The sequence below is a fragment of the Lampetra fluviatilis genome, chromosome 3 (assembly GCF_964198595.1).
Source record: "Lampetra fluviatilis chromosome 3, kcLamFluv1.1, whole genome shotgun sequence".
Taxonomy (NCBI): Eukaryota; Metazoa; Chordata; class Hyperoartia; order Petromyzontiformes; family Petromyzontidae; genus Lampetra; species Lampetra fluviatilis.
This window is the reverse complement of record NC_136277.1, coordinates 35,191,451-35,209,240: the sequence shown is the minus strand read 5'-3', so window position 1 is coordinate 35,209,240 and position 17,790 is coordinate 35,191,451. Positions and strand designations below refer to the sequence as shown.

At 56.3% G+C, this 17,790-nt stretch overlaps 1 protein-coding gene across 1 annotated transcript; it reads right to left on the bottom strand.

Annotated features, from left to right (window-relative positions):
- Positions 1-5,981: 5,981 nt before the first annotated feature.
- On the bottom strand, positions 5,982-15,849 carry LOC144931084 (guanine nucleotide-binding protein G(q) subunit alpha). Its single transcript, XM_078855018.1, has 7 exons — positions 15,433-15,849; positions 9,984-10,168; positions 8,579-8,733; positions 8,358-8,486; positions 7,701-7,830; positions 6,468-6,621; positions 5,982-6,239 (listed from the first exon to the last, which is right to left on the bottom strand). The coding sequence occupies exons 1-7, from the start codon at positions 15,578-15,580 to the stop codon at positions 6,049-6,051; spliced, it is 1,092 nt and encodes a 363-aa protein (XP_078711144.1). The 5' UTR covers positions 15,581-15,849; the 3' UTR covers positions 5,982-6,048.
- Positions 15,850-17,790: the final 1,941 nt, after the last annotated feature.

Below are 17,790 nucleotides of genomic sequence, written 5' to 3'. Positions count from 1 at the left end.
AGTGCTGCCTTCAAGATGCATTTCCTGGGTTGTGCACGCAAGCAGCAACGCAGGCGACTGGGATTTCCTGGGTTGTGCACGCAAGCAGCAACGCAGGCGACTGGGGGCAAAACGTGTGGCCTGGTGGAACCGCTCGTCCAGCTCTTGTTGCTGAGATCCGGGAATGTCCCCAGCGGTTTTCTGCCGGGACAAGAAGACACTGGAAGCAAATCGCGGCCTCCTCCCATGGTAACGACACGAAGGCCTTCTTGTGATGAGCTTCTCACATCTGTTGGGCAGGTGCTGCTTGGGAGCCCATTAAGTGGCTTTTCGAAGACAGCGGTTCCCACCAATTGTTGCAGACACTACGATTTTTGGAACAGAACACCATTGTAACTGCACGGTGGTTGGTGAATAAACACCGCGAGAAGTGGCTGTGGTGTCTGCCCACAATTTTTAGAACGGCCATTGTAAGAGCCATAACCTGCAGCACCACACACCAGACTCTCACACCTCCTCCGTTAAATTTAGCGTAGCATTCTCATCAGCACCACCAGTCACACCACCGTTATGACAACCACCGCCTTCCACACGAAACTCGAGGCCACCGCGTCGCGACCGGCGTGGTTGTGCGTTACGACGCTTGGCGACACGACGGCAGGAACAGATCTCACTCATGCCCGGAAGGCAACAGATTCTGACAAATCATTTATTCCATGTCTGTGGCTGTACAGTGTAGTAAGTAATACGGGCTATGAGAGTGTAGTTATATAAAGGGGAAGGCGGCCTTTGCGGCCCCAAACACAGCTTACAAAACCACGAGCAGAGCTTCGGCATGCAAGAGATCGACCATCGGCGAGTCACAGGACGTAGAAAAATTACACGTGTCACGAAACATCAACTTAATAAAAACAAAAAATTAAAATAGAAACGGGAGTTGTGCAGCAAGCACTGGCGTTCGTCTGGTGCATCCCCCTCCTCCTCCCCAGCCCACTGCCACCTTGCCCGCGCCGCCGCTGCACACGAGATGTTCGGGTAAGGCCCCCGCCCCCCCCCCGTGAGGGGCGCTCGAGGTGGCATGCACGGCACCCGAGCGGCGGGCCGGAGACGCGTGCACGGGACGACACGACGGCCGGGCGAGAGGCACGCGGCCCACCGGGAACACGGCTTGGTCTCACGTGGAAGCTTGGCACTTCATCCGAGTTCAAGTATGCGTACACTACTAATGTGAAGATATGCGCAGAGCTCAATTCACCAAACTCAAACGTAGGTTTGGCGAATAATTATGTAGTGTCTCTCACCGAGCAGCAGCAGCAGGGACGGTATCAACCGCCTTGGCCCACCTATCAGCAACTCACCCCCCTCCTCCCTCGTCCACCAATCACAACAGACCCGCGGGGCCGGGGATGCACGCGCCATTTGAGGCTTTGTGGCAACTGGGCTGTAGTTAGAAGCCTCCAGTCCCTGGCGCTCCCTGGAGCCCCCGGTCTAAGAGCCCCTTAGTGTCATGCAGTCTCGGCGAGGCCCCTCAAGTCAAGGCAAGTTTGTTTGTGTAACCGGATGAGAACTCATGAGACCAGGATGAGTCTTATTTACAAGAGTAACCTGGGTAATTTGTGCAACAAAACATTTCTGTGAGAATACAATTTGTTTGGCTGTCAGGTGAAGGGTCTCAACGACACAGACCATGTCAGAATTACATCTCCTCGCGCCAAAATCTATTGCGAATCTAAATATTGGCTGCGTAAAACTTTTTCTTAAATTTACTTTTGATTTTCAGGGGGGCGATTACTCGGCAACACCTACATCCTGCCTCCCGAAGGTGGGAAACCCCCCCACGTAGCGCCCCCTAGGGGTGGTTTGACAATCGGCCTCTGGTCCTGGAGCCCAGTGCCTTCGGATGCAGAGTTTCCGATTACATGCCTGGGTCGTCCCCCCACCGCGCACGGCCTTGCGCATTCTGACAGCAAGAGACCGTCCACGCCGAGTGAACTCGCCGTGTGGAGACGCGTCGCCCAGAGCCGGTCAACCGAGCTTTGGGGTGGCTCCAATTAGACTTTGCGAGGACCCAGTCGGGCACGGCAACGCACCAGCAGCCACTGCAGTCACCGCAAGCACACCCCAAGTGGGTTTCCTTTCACGATGCCACTGGCCAGCTGCCACCCTCACCACCACCACTACTGACCACCCAACGACCCCCACCGCCACACCCATCGCCACACTCAGGCCTGTTCCTCTAACAAAGCTAAGCCTGTAGCGTAAAATAAGCACAAGTGAAACCACTGGTGTCTGTCCAACTGTAGCGCACGTTTCGGAGTAAGGAATGCATTCCACGACGACAGCTGCGGGGGACTGCGGCTGGCGAGTGGAGCCGCCCTCCACTTCGGCTCCGACGCCGCGGACACCCCAAGTCTAAAAAGTCGCCAACATAAAAGCTCTTCATATCAGTTTTTTTCTGAAACAATACAATATTACCATAACAGATACAGATTAACAATACAACACATTCAAAATTGGCAATTTTGGTAATTAACAAGGCAAATATGGATGGCTGCCATATATAGATATATATACAGTGATGTCTCGGCATTTACCATTGTACTCTATTTACACCACCATCACCACGAGGTCACGGTTTCCGAAAGGTCGGCAGTGGACGGCCACGTCTTCACGTGGGATCTAAGCGGCCACGCGCCAGTCTCATCGCCCGGGCAACCCTCCTAACGCCGGGATGACGGTGAACGAAGAGAGACCGAGAACCCACGAGAGAAAACCAGGAACCATCGGACACCGGGGACCAAATGAAAACCAGGCCCCCCTCGCAATATGGAACCCATGGGAACCAGATCCTCCAACCCACGAGGACGAGGAACCCACCGAAACCGTGACCCCATTAGAACCAGGGGACGTGTAAATGCGGAAACAGCTGCACGTGTGGGGCCGCGGCAAAGCGAGGAGCCTGTAGATGGTAACCGCCAGAACGCCGTCACAACCTCCATGTACAAAACCACTCCTGCACAATACCGCACGTCGCAGACACCGCCAGCAGACAGAGGGGCCGCGTGCGCCTCTTGGCCGCACGGAACACCACGTGGCCTGCGATGACTCCCAATGGCCCGGCCTCTTAAAGCGGCCCAGCTGGCCCCCGGTACTTGGCTAGGGCCGGCGCCGCACCTCTGTTATTACTGCAGCTGGTAAGTACCACTGCCAGTACCGCTTTCCCTCCTGCACCGAACTACAGCGCCACTGCCGGTACCGACCACCGTCAAAGAAGCCGCCGGTACCGCCGGCTGGTTGCCACGGCCAGCCGGCGGACCCGCACAGCGCCCACATCCCTCTCCGCACGCTGCTGGATGGGAGCCAGTGAAGGCGACGACGGGCTGCTCGGCAAATGACCAAGCCTTCATTGTTACGACGACACGTTCTGTGTTCAGGGCTCTTCCTCATTTTCTGATATAATGAAAGTCAAAGTCTTCTGCTAACAATTATGCAAAACCACCGACTGGTATTACGTCACAATCGGCCAACTCACACGTAAGCGGCGATGGGCGCAAACTCCGAGAGGGGCTCCCTACGGCCTCCACTTCGTCCCAGCTCAACCCCCCCTCCTCCCCCCAACTACGCCTCACGAGAGCACCCCCACAGCGTGCAGCCACCGTCGAGTCCACTTACTACAGAACTGCTAATCAGTTTAACTACAGCTCTCTCCGCCACTACCACCGTGACCGGCGCTGTGCCTTCTCTACGCGACAGCTGGCACGGGAGGGGGACGCCACCCCCCCACCTCGCTGCTACAGCAGTACCAGAGAGAGCCTCCCAGCTCCGCACGCGCCCAGTGGAGCCGGCAGCTGGCACGATCCAATCTGACAACAAGACGATACTATTCACCAACAACAAGTTCTCTACGGATGCCTCAGATTAGGACGGAGTGGGTAAGAGGGACCGAGTCGTGTGGCGGTGGGGGGGGAGGGCGGGGGACAAAGTGGGGGGCACGGGGAGGGGGGGGGGGCGGCGCTCCGCTCAGCGCAAAAAACAAGTGGCAACCGTTAGTCGTAGACACCGCCGCAGGGCGTTCTAAAATACTCAACATCTTATAGGTGTCAGGAAGGTCGATATTCCTCCGCTACAAAGTGTAAAACATGTCTAAAATGGGAATGAAATCCTCGTCAATCCTGAGCCCCAAATAGACCTCAATTAAATAAGAAATGGAAAGGATCGGACGCTAGTTTTCCTCGAGTGAAGCTGTGCGCGGTCGTGCATGTGGGGCGGTGGAGGCTTTAGTTTCTACGCTTGCGTCCACCAGCACCGCGCAGCACAGCTGCCCTCGCCACACCGGGTCACGACCCCACCCTGCGCCCCCACCCTGCGCCATCGCAGCCGCCCCTCGCCACCCGGCGGCCTGAACCGCACCGCCTCGCAGGTGGAGCGGCGCGCGTCCCAACCCCAGCGCCCACTCGACAAACAGCTAGCCCTTGAGGGAGAAATCCTCACCCGCTCGTACCACTCGTCGTCAAGAGGAACACAATCAAATAACTTAAAAACCGCCTTCGCACCAGGCATGGCTATTCACAACAGTACACGTCACTTGCCAAAACAATAACTGAAATTAATGGAAACATAGCATGGCTTGGATACATCGATGAGTTTCTTTACATTTCTTTTCATTCTCTTTTTCTGCGTGTGTTTGGATAACACCGAAAAATGTATGACTTTAAAAAAGAGAAGACTCCTCATCATCAACAACAACAACAAAGAATAATAACGATGTTGTCAGCGAGGGTACAAGATGGAGACAAGGTGACACTGGGGGCGGCAGCAGCGTCTGCCCAACGTGGGTGCATGCGTGTCGGTGCGTACGTGCGTACGTACGCTCCGACACGTGTGCGCCCGCACTGGGACGCATGTCATCACGTGTGCACGCACACACACAATGGTCTATGTACCAGCAAAAGCACGCATGAAGCTTACGTTCCGGCACATGCGCGCACGTACGCAATAGTGCGCGCACCACGGCAGGTGCGCGCATCAATGTGTGCACAAATATGAACACAGCTATGCATACACACCCTAAGCCAAGTGCACTCTCCTCCCAACGAGCACACACACGCAACGCACACAGTCACCAGAACAAATTATCCAAACCGTAACGGGAACTTGCACCGGTGCACACATTCTCACAGCCGCACGTTAGCCACATTCACCAGCTCCAACAGCCGCACTTGAGCAGCCACGCACCTGCAACCCACGCTTACACACGCTCACGTTGACACACGCACACCCCGACACAGGTACATACGCAAGCACGGAAAAACAGACGCGGGTGCACACACTCACGCCGAGCCACGTGTGCGCGCACACACGTGCATACCCACATACACCGTAGAAATTACCCACTAAAAATCGTTAATACTGTACGTCACCACGGTATAATATAACGTAGCGCGCCACGGTTTTAATAGAATTGTAACAAATGTATACGATTGATACCCCAACAACCCCCACAACCCTGCCCCTCCCATAAGCAGTGGAAATGCTCCCAATGTCACGTACACAACGAGCACACACGCGCGCACACAGACACACGCGCGCGCGGGGCCGCGTTGAGGCGGCGGTGGGGCACGCCGTGTCCCTCCCGGGGCCCCGGCACTGGAGGCCTTGGTGTTGGGGGTTCTATCTGTGCACAGGGGCCCCCGAGCAACAAGGGGAGGGCTCCGTACGTGCCGCAGGTCGGCCTACCTGTGGGGGGACGGGGCTCGGTCCCCAGTGAGTGCAGCCACTGGAGGGGGGCAGGGGGGCAGCGAGTACGCACGCATGCAAGGGGGGTAGGGGGGGGCAGAGAGGATGGGCGGGTGGGGGGAGGCGAAACGCGAAATTTTAAATCGAAGAAATCCAAACCACGCAGACGCATGGCCGTATGCAGACATTCGCTCGACCGGTACACCTCCACCAGAACCGGCGCCCCGCCCACCCTCCCACCCACCCGCCCACCCTCCCACCCGCCCACGACTGCCGCTACGCCCACAGCGCCACCCCGACCGCTCCCCCGGCCGATCCCCCGACGGGCCCTCCTCACACCAGGTTGTACTCCTTGAGGTTGAGCTGCAGGATGGTGTCCTTGACGGCGGCGAAGACGAAGCGGATGTTCTCCGTATCGGTGGCGCAGGTGAAGTGCGAGTAGATGATCTTGTCACTGTCGGGGTTCAGGTCGACGAACATCTTAAGGATGAATTCGCGCGCAGCCTGCGCATCCCTCTGTGGGCCTGCGGACAAAGTAAGTTGGGGGGGGGGGGGGGGGGGTGGCAGGGGGAGGGAGAAGGTAGGCCCTCACGGCGTGCCAGAACACGTGCGAGTGTGGACATGCATGCGGGTGCGTGCCGTCCAGGCATATTTGTCTTTGTACGTGGGGGTGGGGCGTGACACGGTGGTGCACACAGGCGGGAGCGCAGTCGTGTGCTGGTGTGGGTGCGGGCACGTGTGTGTTGCCTCACCTTCAAACTCTGGGAAATAGTCCACGAGGTGAGAATACATGATCTTCTCCTCCAGCAGATCCTTCTTGTTGAGGAAGAGGATGACAGAGGAGCTGTGAAACCACGGGTAGGTGATGATCGTCCGGAAGAGTGCCTTGCTCTCCTCCATGCGGTTCTGTGGCACAGAGAGACACCCACGCACCGATAAGCAAGGTTGGCTACGTATGGTTAGCGACGTACGGTGCCAAAATAACAAAAATATACACGCCTCCCACGTGTGCGCTCGAACACATGCAAGTACGCATGGGTACACGTGCACATACAGGTAGATGCTCTCGCATAGGTTACGCGCTCTCACGTACGCAGGTGCACAAAGAGCACGCTCACGCATGCACACTTACACGCCAGCACACATGAAGCACAAATAACACTCATGCAAATGATACATGCACACATGGATACATGCACACATGGATACATGCACACATGGATACATGCACACATGGATACATGCACACATGGATACATGCACACATGGATACATGCACACATGGATACATGCACACATGGATACATGCACACATGGATACATGCACACATGGATACATGCACACATGGATACATGCACACATGGATACAAAGCTGGAATCCAATGTCAAGGTCTGCTGGCCACGACGAGGGCTTTAGGAGAGCTTTTGTATCGTTTTGCTATTCCTCCTCTACACACTAGAGTGGTTCAGTATATGATCCACCGTTTGGGTTGCATGGTCTCGTCTTTATTTTTCCATGTGCACATCTGATGCACTTTATGGTTACATCAGTGTTTGAGGAATGTCAAAACCAGGAGGTGCGATGTTTGGGTCTCGGATGAGATGTCCAGAATAAATATCCGCATTGTTCCAATCCATTCGCCAGCAGCGTTCTTCCTGATCTGGGAGAGATTCTAGGATGGTGACAGTTTGATCCAAGAAGGGCAAGTGCTGTTAGCGAGCAGCATGGCATGAGGGGGTGGGTGGAAAGCACCACGTCCGGTCGCATTTGTCTCCGCATTGCTGTTGTTTACACCCTGCACCAGGTACTCGTGTAAGGCTCAGTCGACCTAGGGGAGGCCCAGGACCAGGTAAGATATGTCATTGATGTTGGCCGTGAGCAGGTATCGGAGCCGAGCGCGAACCTCCGCACTCTCTGCACTATTTCCCGCACCTCCCATTAGCACCTCCGAAGTTCAACAGACATACATTGTCTGCTACTCACCTCATTGTCAGACTCGGCGAGCACCTGGTCGTACTCGCTCAGTGCCACCAGGAACATGATGGACGTCACGTTCTCAAAGCAGTGGATCCACTTCCTGCGCTCCGACCGCTGGCCCCCCACATCCACCATCCTGCACGCATGCGACATTGGGGGCTCCGTCACTCTGCTCACCCCAAGCACAAGCCCCCCAGCACAAGCCCCCCAGCACAAGCCCACAGCACAAGCCCCCAGCACAAGCCCCCAGCACAAGCCCCCAGCACAAGCCCCCAGCACAAGCCCACAGCACAAGCCCCCAGCACAAGCCCCCAGCACAAGCCCCCAGCACAAGCCCCCAGCACAAGCCCCCAGCACAAGCCCCCAGCACAAGCCCCCAGCACAAGCCCCACTCCCGGAAATCCCTCCTGGAGGTGGACGGCACAATGGTCTGTAGGGCCGAGCTGCCTCAGCAGTGTCATACATGCCGAGGCATCTCTTTAGGAGAGTATCCTGTAGGCATGTGCGCGTGGGTCTGTGGGTGAGCATGTGGGTGTGCTCATGCGCTGTGTCGGCCTTCATGGTCGAGTGTGGATGTAAGTATGATGGTGAGCTTGTGGGCGGAGCGTGTGGTGAGTGAATGGAGAGTGTGCGAGGAGCGTGTGGTGAGCAAGTGCTCGCTACCTGAAGATTATATTCTCCAGGTCGAAGGGATACTCGATGATGCCGGTGGTGGGGACGCGCACACGCAACACGTCTTGCTGGGTCGGCAAGTAGTTGGGCCCCGAGATGCGGTCAATCGCGCTTAGGTAACTGTGGAAACAAGACAGGGTGGTACTCGCCAAGGCCTTTGAACCGCGGCGGTGGGTGCGGCACGGCCAGGAACGAAATACGGCGACACTCACTATTTGGTCGAGTCGGAGAGCTGGTACTCGCGCCGGCGGTCGTAGCACTCCTCGATGCCGGGGTCGTCCCAGAGGCAGCGCACGGCCTCCACATACGGCTTATCGAAGGAGCACACCTTCTCGATGTCCACCTCCCTCACCAGCTGTGCATGTTCCTGCCAGAGGAGGAGGACGTAAGCATGAGTTCAGGCCGAGACAATGGCTGCCGAGACAATGGCTGCCAAGCCTTCAAGAAGTCATCGCCACTTCAGGGTTCGTCTCAACAATCGGCCTTCCCCCATCCTGTAAAAAGTAAGTATACAGGGCAAGTATTTTTGCTGTACAAAATCCTGCCATGTTCTCTTCCGGACTTGTACATTGCTTATCTTGTCTTCTTATGAAATTCTTACCATCTTTTTCAGGTAGCAAGCCATACCCGAGTTCCCCAACCCCCACCGCCTACGGCAGGGCTTGGAAAGAAAAGCATTTCAATACAAAACACCGTCTGCACTTAAAATAGCAAATTAAGCTCCCATTACCATATCCCTCTGCCAACTAAACACGGCTCCTTGCAGCACAGATAGCCTTGCACAGTCACTCTCCTTTACGGTGCCCAGTAAAACGCGAGCATGGCCATCAGTGAGCGTCTCCTCAAGCGCGATGATGCACGGGCCAACAAAGTCAAACGACATGTACATATGTACGTGCAGCTGAAGAGCCACACAGGCTTACAGGTATGAAAACGTACAAGTATACAAGGTTACAGACGTATAAACTACCAGGTGTAAAGGTTTGCATGCATCAGGTGAGCAGTCAGCTGCATGATACATCAACGGCCGAATGCCGACTGTCTACGCAATGGCAGCCATCGGCACAATTGACCCGGTGCTCACCCCCTTCCGTCGGCTAAAACACACATCGATAGCCGCGTGCACGGATGCCTGTAAACGGCTCAAGATCAACATAAGCACCACCGCTTCCCCACCCTCCCCGCCCCTTGTGGTGAAAGCAGCCTTCCCGTCTCGGTGCACCGCGTCCCCTGGGTGTGAAGGCCAGCTTGGGCCCGGCGTCTCAACAAAATAAACGAACCGCAGGGAGACGCATCAAAACGCGGGGGTTGTGAAGCCGCATGCGCAGCAAGTGAAGACACCGGCAGGAACATCTAACCCGGAGGTGCTGGGCGTGCCCAAGTGCATGACCCTTGCTGGCAGGGGGTTATCTGCCCCGGGGACGTTTCACATCAAACGCGCACGCAGGTACAAGGCGGACCGACACGCGATACGACGGCATTCAGAGGTGACCGGCGCACCAGGGTCAGCAGTGCCGTGCGTACACAGCACGTACGCAAAGGTCACGTTCAGAGCCGCTCATCGCCAGAGATGCAAAGGCAGGTACGCTTGTGTCCCCGCCCCCTCGCGCGGCGTACCTTGTTGTACTCGTAGGTGTAGGGAATCTTGAGGGTCTCCATGGCGCGGCACATGGCCTGCATGGCGATGAAGATGTTTTGGTAGACGAGCTTGATGAAGCCGCGCCGGTCTTCCTCCGTGTAGCCCGAGCCGTGGATGATGCGCATCTGCTTGATGAAGGTGCTCTTGCCACTCTCGCCGGTGCCTGTAAGGAAAGCACAAGCTCCTGTCAGCGCGTACAGGTGTACGGGCGTACGTACAGGTGTACATTCAGGTGAAGAGCCACACAGGGTTACAGACGGACTGATGGCCAGGTTTGCAGGAGGAGATGCATAGGTGTACAAGCACAGGTTTACAAGTCTACAGGCTTTTTGGCAGACATGTACAGATGTGACAGGCTTGCAGGGGTACATTCATATTGGAGTACAAGCAAGCGTAGAGTCGTACAGGTATAGTGACATATATCATCATCCAAAACCAATCCACTACAGGATGGGTGAACATAACTTAGACACCGAAATGTACAAGTGTACAGTTGTACAAATTCATGACCATAAGACATACAAGCACACTCCGTAGAAACCTCGGCACCCCACATCAAGACAAAACCACTTGTGGTTGGCTCAACCACAAAGACAGGGGCAGGAGCAGCATTCAGCCCTGCACATCTCACCAGCCACAAAACCCCTGCCTTGAATACTGCACGGGTCACACAGGTGTACTCATATACAGGTATACAGGCGTACACACCTTCCCCCGCACCTGCAATTAGCATGGATGGCTACGTACGATGCCAAGAACTTCAACATACATACATGTGCGCACATACCACCAAGAGCAGCACCAACACAAACCACACCCGCATGTCACGAGGTGCAGTGGTCACCCACAATTCAAGTTGATTTTGTTTAACCAGGTTAGAACTCAAGACACATGATTTGCAAAAGTGACCAGGGTCATTAAAAAGAGAAAATAGCATGAAAACAAAGTATAGCAACGAAGCAAATAGAACTGAGAAAAAACAGCCAAATAATTAAGGCAGAGGCAATCAACGATACACCACAGCGTAGGACGAAATCTGCGGAGTTGGTGGCTGCTGCTAAATTTGAGACGCGGTGGGGTCCAGGTGTGGGCCCTGGGTGCGGCGAGGCCACGGTGTACCATACCCCCCCCCCAACCGAGGGAGCTACGGTGCTGGGCCTCATCCTCGACCACGCGGGCGCGAGTGGTGCCGTGGAACAGTTTAGTTCATTGTGAGGAACCCAGGAGAGGCGTCCCGCCGGCCCGTCGTGCCGTGGGAAACCCTCCAAAAACAGCCGGCGACAGGAATCCAGCGCACAGGGCTGCCTTGTATGGGAAGGGGCCCCCCTCCCCCACGGCCTTGGCCAGAGACCCAGACTTGGCCCGCCTTCCCAGAGTGAATCCACGCAGCAGCAACGGCAGTGCTTCTTGTGCAAAACCTGTGGACACTGGCCAGTCCAGCTCAAGGCATCCCGCTCACATGTGCTGCCCCCAGATCGCCCCCCACATCTTTCCCAGCAGCAAGTGCTGGAAATGTAAATGCACAAGTCCCAGTACAAGACCTATTCAGACAGCCCTTGTTAACTGGCATTCACCCACACACTCACACAAACTCTTTCACCTTGACTTCACACACTCTCAAACACAGCCTCTATCGCACCCTCACACAAACACTCACCATCACTTCGACAATCACTCTCACTGCCGTTTCCCCTCTGCCTAACATTGTGGTATAGGAATAGGAACCATTATGAAAAGTACCGGGAAATGTGTCTGGTGTTCTGAGAAGTGCTCATTTGGCTTACTATTTTATACAATGCATTTCCACCACAAATTTTGCACACATTTCACAGGCGTTGCAAGCTATATTTTCCTTTAGCATTTGAACTGTGGCTGTGAGAATTCTCTTAAAGGCAAACCAATCTCCCTTATATTAACAAACCACGCCCAGGTGTGTCCGCTTCCAGAATCACTAGGTGGTGTCAGTCAAAAGGAGGACCTGGCATTCTAATGCTTCCGTTGGAGCTGCGTGGATTTCTATTTGTACCGGCGAGCGCTGGCGTGTAAATACGGGCGGGCAGCCCACTCCCTTCGGTGTCTCTGCTTTCCTGTCCCACAAAGACACAAAGACACAACGATGCAGACGGTGCTGCCTCCCATTGCATTCTTCCTCCGCTGCAAACACAACGCGAAGTAATGAATTTACAGGCCTGCGTGCGTTCATGAGGGGGCACTGCCCACCACACTAACTCTTGACGAAGTCGAATGGAGGTGCAGGGTAGGACCCCCCCCACCCACCCTCTGCGAAGTGGAGGGCCACGGGGTAGATTACGAGGCCATAGCGCGATAACAGGGCGTGGGCAAAGCGCCACCGAGCCACGCCACGGCACTGGAGCGCAAGCGGAGCACAGACACCACCATCCCTTTACAACTTCTCGCAATAAACGCGATGCGTACCGCCCACGGTCAAAGTGCCTTGTACCGTCGAGGGCAGGAGGGCGAAGGTGCTGCACGTTAGCTCCCCACCCACCCACACACTGAACTATCCACCCACCCACCTACACACCGAACCATCCACCCACTCATATACACAGCGAACCATCCACCCACGCACCTACACACCGAACCATACACCTACACACAGAACCATCCACCCACACACCTACACACCGAACCATCCACCCACACACAGAACCATCCACCCACGCACCTACACACCGAACCATCCACCCACACACCTACACACAGAACCATCCACCCACGCACCTACACACCGAACCATCCACCCACCCACCTACACACCGAACCATCCACCCACACACCTACACACCGAACCATCCACCCACACACCTATACACCGAACCATCCACCCACACACCTACACACAGAACCATCCACCCACCCACACACCGAACCATCCACCCACACACCTACACACAGAACCATCCACCCACACACCTACACACCGAACCATCCACCCACACACCTACACACCGAACCATCCACCCACCCACCTACACACCGAACCATCCACCCACCCACCTACACACCGAACCATCCACCCACCCACCTACACACCGAACCATCCACCCACACACCTACACACAGAACCATCCACCCACACACCTACACACAGAACCATCCACCCACACACCTACACACAGAACCATCCACCCACACACCTACACACAGAACCATCCACCCACGCACCTACACACCGAACCATCCACCCACCCACCTACACACCGAACCATCCACCCACCCACCTACACACCGAACCATCCACCCACCCACCTACACACCGAACCATCCACCCACACACCTAACCATCCACACACACACCTACACACAGAACCATCCAACCACCCACCCACACACCGAACCATCCAACCACCCACCCACACCCCGAACAATCCACCCACACACCTACACACCGAACCATCCACCCACACACCGAACCATCCACCCACACACCTACACACCGAACCATCCACCCACACACCAAACCATCCACCCACCCACCTACACACCGAACCATCCACCCACACACCTACACACAGAACCATCCAACCACCCACCCACACACCGAACCATCCAACCACCCACCCACACCCCGAACTATCCACCCACACACCTACACACCGAACCATCCACCCACACACCGAACCATCCACCCACACACCGAACCATCCACCCACACACCTACACACCGAACCATCCACCCACACACCGAACCATCCACCCACCCACCTACACACCGAACCATCCACCCACACACCTACACACAGAACCATCCACCCACCTACACACCGAACCATTCACCCACCCACCTACACACCGAACCATCCACCCACCCACCTACACACCGAACCATCCACCCACGCACCTACACACCGAACCATCCACCCACACACCTACACACCGAACCATCCACCCACACACCTACACACCGAACCATCCACCCACACACCGAACCATCCACCCACGCACCTACACACCGAACCATCCACCCACGCACCTACACACCGAACCATCCACCCACCCACCCACCTACACACCAAACCATCCACCCACCCACCTACACACCGAACCATCCACCCACACACCTACACAGCGAACCATCCACCCACACACCTACACAACGAACCATCCACCCACACACCTACACACCGAACCATCCACCCACGCACCTACACACCGAACCATCCACCCACACACCTACACACCGAACCATCCACCCACCCACCTACACACCGAACCATCCATCCACACACCTACACACCGAACCATCACCCACACACCTACACACCGAACCATCCACCCACACACCTACACACCGAACCATCCACCCACACACCGAACTATCCACCCACACACCTACATAGCGAACCATCCAGACACCCAGCCAGGTATACAACCAGTCGCTCAGCCAGGCCAGGTATCCAGCCACCTACCTGCCCAGCCAGCCAGGGGCCCAACCAGTCACCCAAATAGATCACACCAGCTACCCAGTCAACTAAAGGATATGTTAAAAAGAGCTTTATAACTCATCGGATTCCTCCAGTATAAATATTCTGATACACATCTGGCAATCCAGATAACCACCTCGCAACTCACCCAGTCAACGATCCAACCGGCTAACCAGCTAAGAAGCACCCAGAAACCCACTCAACCACCTACCTGCTGAGCCAACCAACCATACAGCAACACATCTAACGAATTATATTAGCCAGGCACCTAGCTTCCATTCGCGTTCAGACGTTTCATTATCCAGCCAGCTAAACAATGACAGCAATACGCAAAGCAAGCGAGCCACGCAGTCACCCAAACAACAAGCCCAACCTCTACCCACCCAACCAGATGCAAACAAAACCAGCCTGCTACCCAGCCACGAACCCATCCCTACACCCCCAATCCCGCACTCAGCTTCGGGGTCCTTCATGAGGATAAACCTGGTCCCACGGGGAGGAAGCCCCGACACTGCCCTGTAACGTCCCATGCAGAGACATGAACCGAGGCACGACAGCCTCGGAACACGGGATGAGGACCAATCCAGACAAACTCAGGACCTCGGGCAAAGAGAGAGAACCCAGAGAGAGAGAGGGAGGCCAATGGTAAATGGGGTCCGAAAGCCCCAAGACGCGGGGAGAGGGCACCCCCCCAGACGCTCCCCGCAACCCCCGGGCCGGGCGGGGCAGACGCCTGAGAAGCGCTACACGCCGGGGTCTGCGCGGCCATGGCGGCCACATCCTCATCGACGCCAAACAAATCCCCGGCCCTGGACTTTGGCTACGTCGGGGGCAAGAGGCTGCGCTCGGGGGCTGCGGGTTGGGAGGGGGGGCGCCGAATCCATCCGAGCGCCGCCGCGGAGGCCCGGGGCCCCGGGGCGGCGGCGGCGGCCTCACCACACCCCCCCCCGCATCCTCCCCGCACCCCCGTCTCGCTCACCGAGCAGCAGCAGCTTGAGCTCGCGGCGCGCATCCCTCTTGTCCCGCCGCAGCTGCCGCTCGATCTCGGCGTTGATTCGCTTGGCCTCCTTCTGCTCCTCGCTCAGGCAGCACGCCATCATCGCCCCCGCCGCTCCCCGCACGGGCATCACCCGCGCGGCGGAGGCGCGCCGCGGGCTCGCGGACTCCCGCCGCGGATCTCTCGGGGAGACCGGGAGGCGGGCAGAGACGCGAGGCCGAGGAGGAGACGGACGCGAGAGGGGGACGCGGCTCCTCGCTCCCGGCGGGTGGTGCCTCCGTCTCCCTCCTCCTCCTGGTCGCGGCAGCGGCGGCGGAGCGGGAGGCAATATGGCGGCGCGCTCGATTCCCTAGCGCGGACGCGCGCCCACCCCCCGGGGGGGCCCAGCGCGCGCGCCCATTGGTTCAAGCGAGACCGCGTGACGCGTGTGGCCACGCCTTCATTTCTATGCTGGAGGGAGGGGGCGGGGCCGCGCGCAACGCCGCGGTCACGTGAGGGCGCGCGGGACCAATGGGCGCCCGAATGCTCGGGAGGGGGGGGGGCTGGGCGGCGCGCGTCTGAGCTGGGAAATATGAAGCGAGGGGAGGGGCGAGAGAGGACAGGACGGGGATGGGGAAGAGGAGGCCGATGGACGAGGGAGCCGAATGGGGGTGGAGAGAGGCGGTGACGGGAGGACAGCGGAGATGGGGGCAGAGGCACAAATACGGGGACAATGGACACAGGGGGAGAGGGAGGAGAGGCTCGAGATGATGAGGGACGAGGAGGAAGAGGGGACTGAGTGACAGAGAGACGGGGAGATACCGAGGTGTGGAGAGATAGGGGGAGACAAGAACAGAGACACACACAGAGAGATGGATAGACAGGGAGACAGAGACAAGAACAGAGACACACACAGAGGGATGGATAGACAGGATGACAGAGAGACAGGGAGACAGAGACAAGAACAGAGACACACAGAGAGGGATGGATAGACAGGATGACAGAGAGACAGGGGGACAGAGACAAGAACAGAGACACACACAGAGAGGGATGGATAGACAGGATGACAGAGAGACAGGGGGACAGAGACAAGAACAGAGACACACACAGAGAGAGATGGATAGACAGGATGACAGAGAGACAGGGAGACAGAGACAAGAACAGAGACACACACAGAGGGATGGATAGACAGGGAGACAGAGACAAGAACAGAGACACACAGAGGGATGGATAGACAGGATGACAGAGAGACAGGGGGACAAAGACAAGAACAGAGACACACACAGAGAGAGATGGATAGACAGGATGACAGAGAGACAGGGAGACAGAGACAAGAACAGAGACACACAGAGGGATGGATAGACAGGATGACAGAGAGACAGGGAGACAGAGACAAGAACAGAGACACACACAGAGGGATGGATAGACAGGATGACAGAGAGACAGGGGGACAGAGACAAGAACAGAGACACACACAGAGAGAGATGGATAGACAGGATGACAGAGAGACAGGGAGACAGAGACAAGAACAGAGACACACACAGAGGGATGGATAGACAGGATGACAGAGAGACAGGGGGACAGAGACAAGAACAGAGACACACACAGAGAGAGATGAATAGACAGGATGACAGAGAGACAGGGAGACAGAGACAAGAACAGAGACACACAGAGGGATGGATAGACAGGATGACAGAGAGACAGGGAGACAGAGACAAGAACAGAGACACACACAGAGGGATGGATAGACAGGATGACAGAGAGACAGGGGGACAGAGACAAGAACAGAGATACACACAGAGAGAGATGGATAGACAGGATGACAGAGAGACAGGGAGACAGAGACAAGAACAGAGACACACACAGAGGGATGGATAGACAGGATGACAGAGAGACAGGGAGACAGAGACAAGAACAGAGACACACACAGAGGGATGGATAGACAGGATGACAGAGACAGGGGGACAGAGACAAGAACAGAGACACACACAGAGAGAGATGGATAGACAGGATGACAGAGAGACAGGGAGACAGAGACAAGAACAGAGACACACAGAGGGATGGATAGACAGGATGACAGAGAGACAGGGAGACAGAGACAAGAACAGAGACACACAGAGGGATGGATAGACAGGATGACAGAGAGACAGGGAGACAGAGACAAGAACAGAGACACACAGAGGGATGGATAGACAGGATGACAGAGAGACAGGGGGACAGAGACAAGAACAGAGACACACACAGAGAGAGATGGATAGACAGGATGACAGAGAGACAGGGAGACAGAGACAAGAACAGAGACACACACAGAGGGATGGATAGACAGGATGACAGAGAGACAGGGGGACAGAGACAAGAACA

What these genes read in the sequence shown, in the direction of transcription:
- LOC144931084 (XM_078855018.1), bottom strand. Translation starts at nt 15,580, where the DNA reads ATGCCCGTGCGGGGAGCGGCGGGGGCGATGATGGCGTGCTGCCTGAGC. An exon ending in GCTCAAGCTGCTGCTGCTCG is followed by an intron (nt 10,169 to 15,432) that starts GTGAGCGAGACG and finishes CTTTCCTTACAG; the next exon opens with GCACCGGCGAGAGTGGCAAG. An exon ending in ACACCTACGAGTACAACAAG is followed by an intron (nt 8,734 to 9,983) that starts GTACGCCGCGCG and finishes CTCCTCTGGCAG; the next exon opens with GAACATGCACAGCTGGTGAG.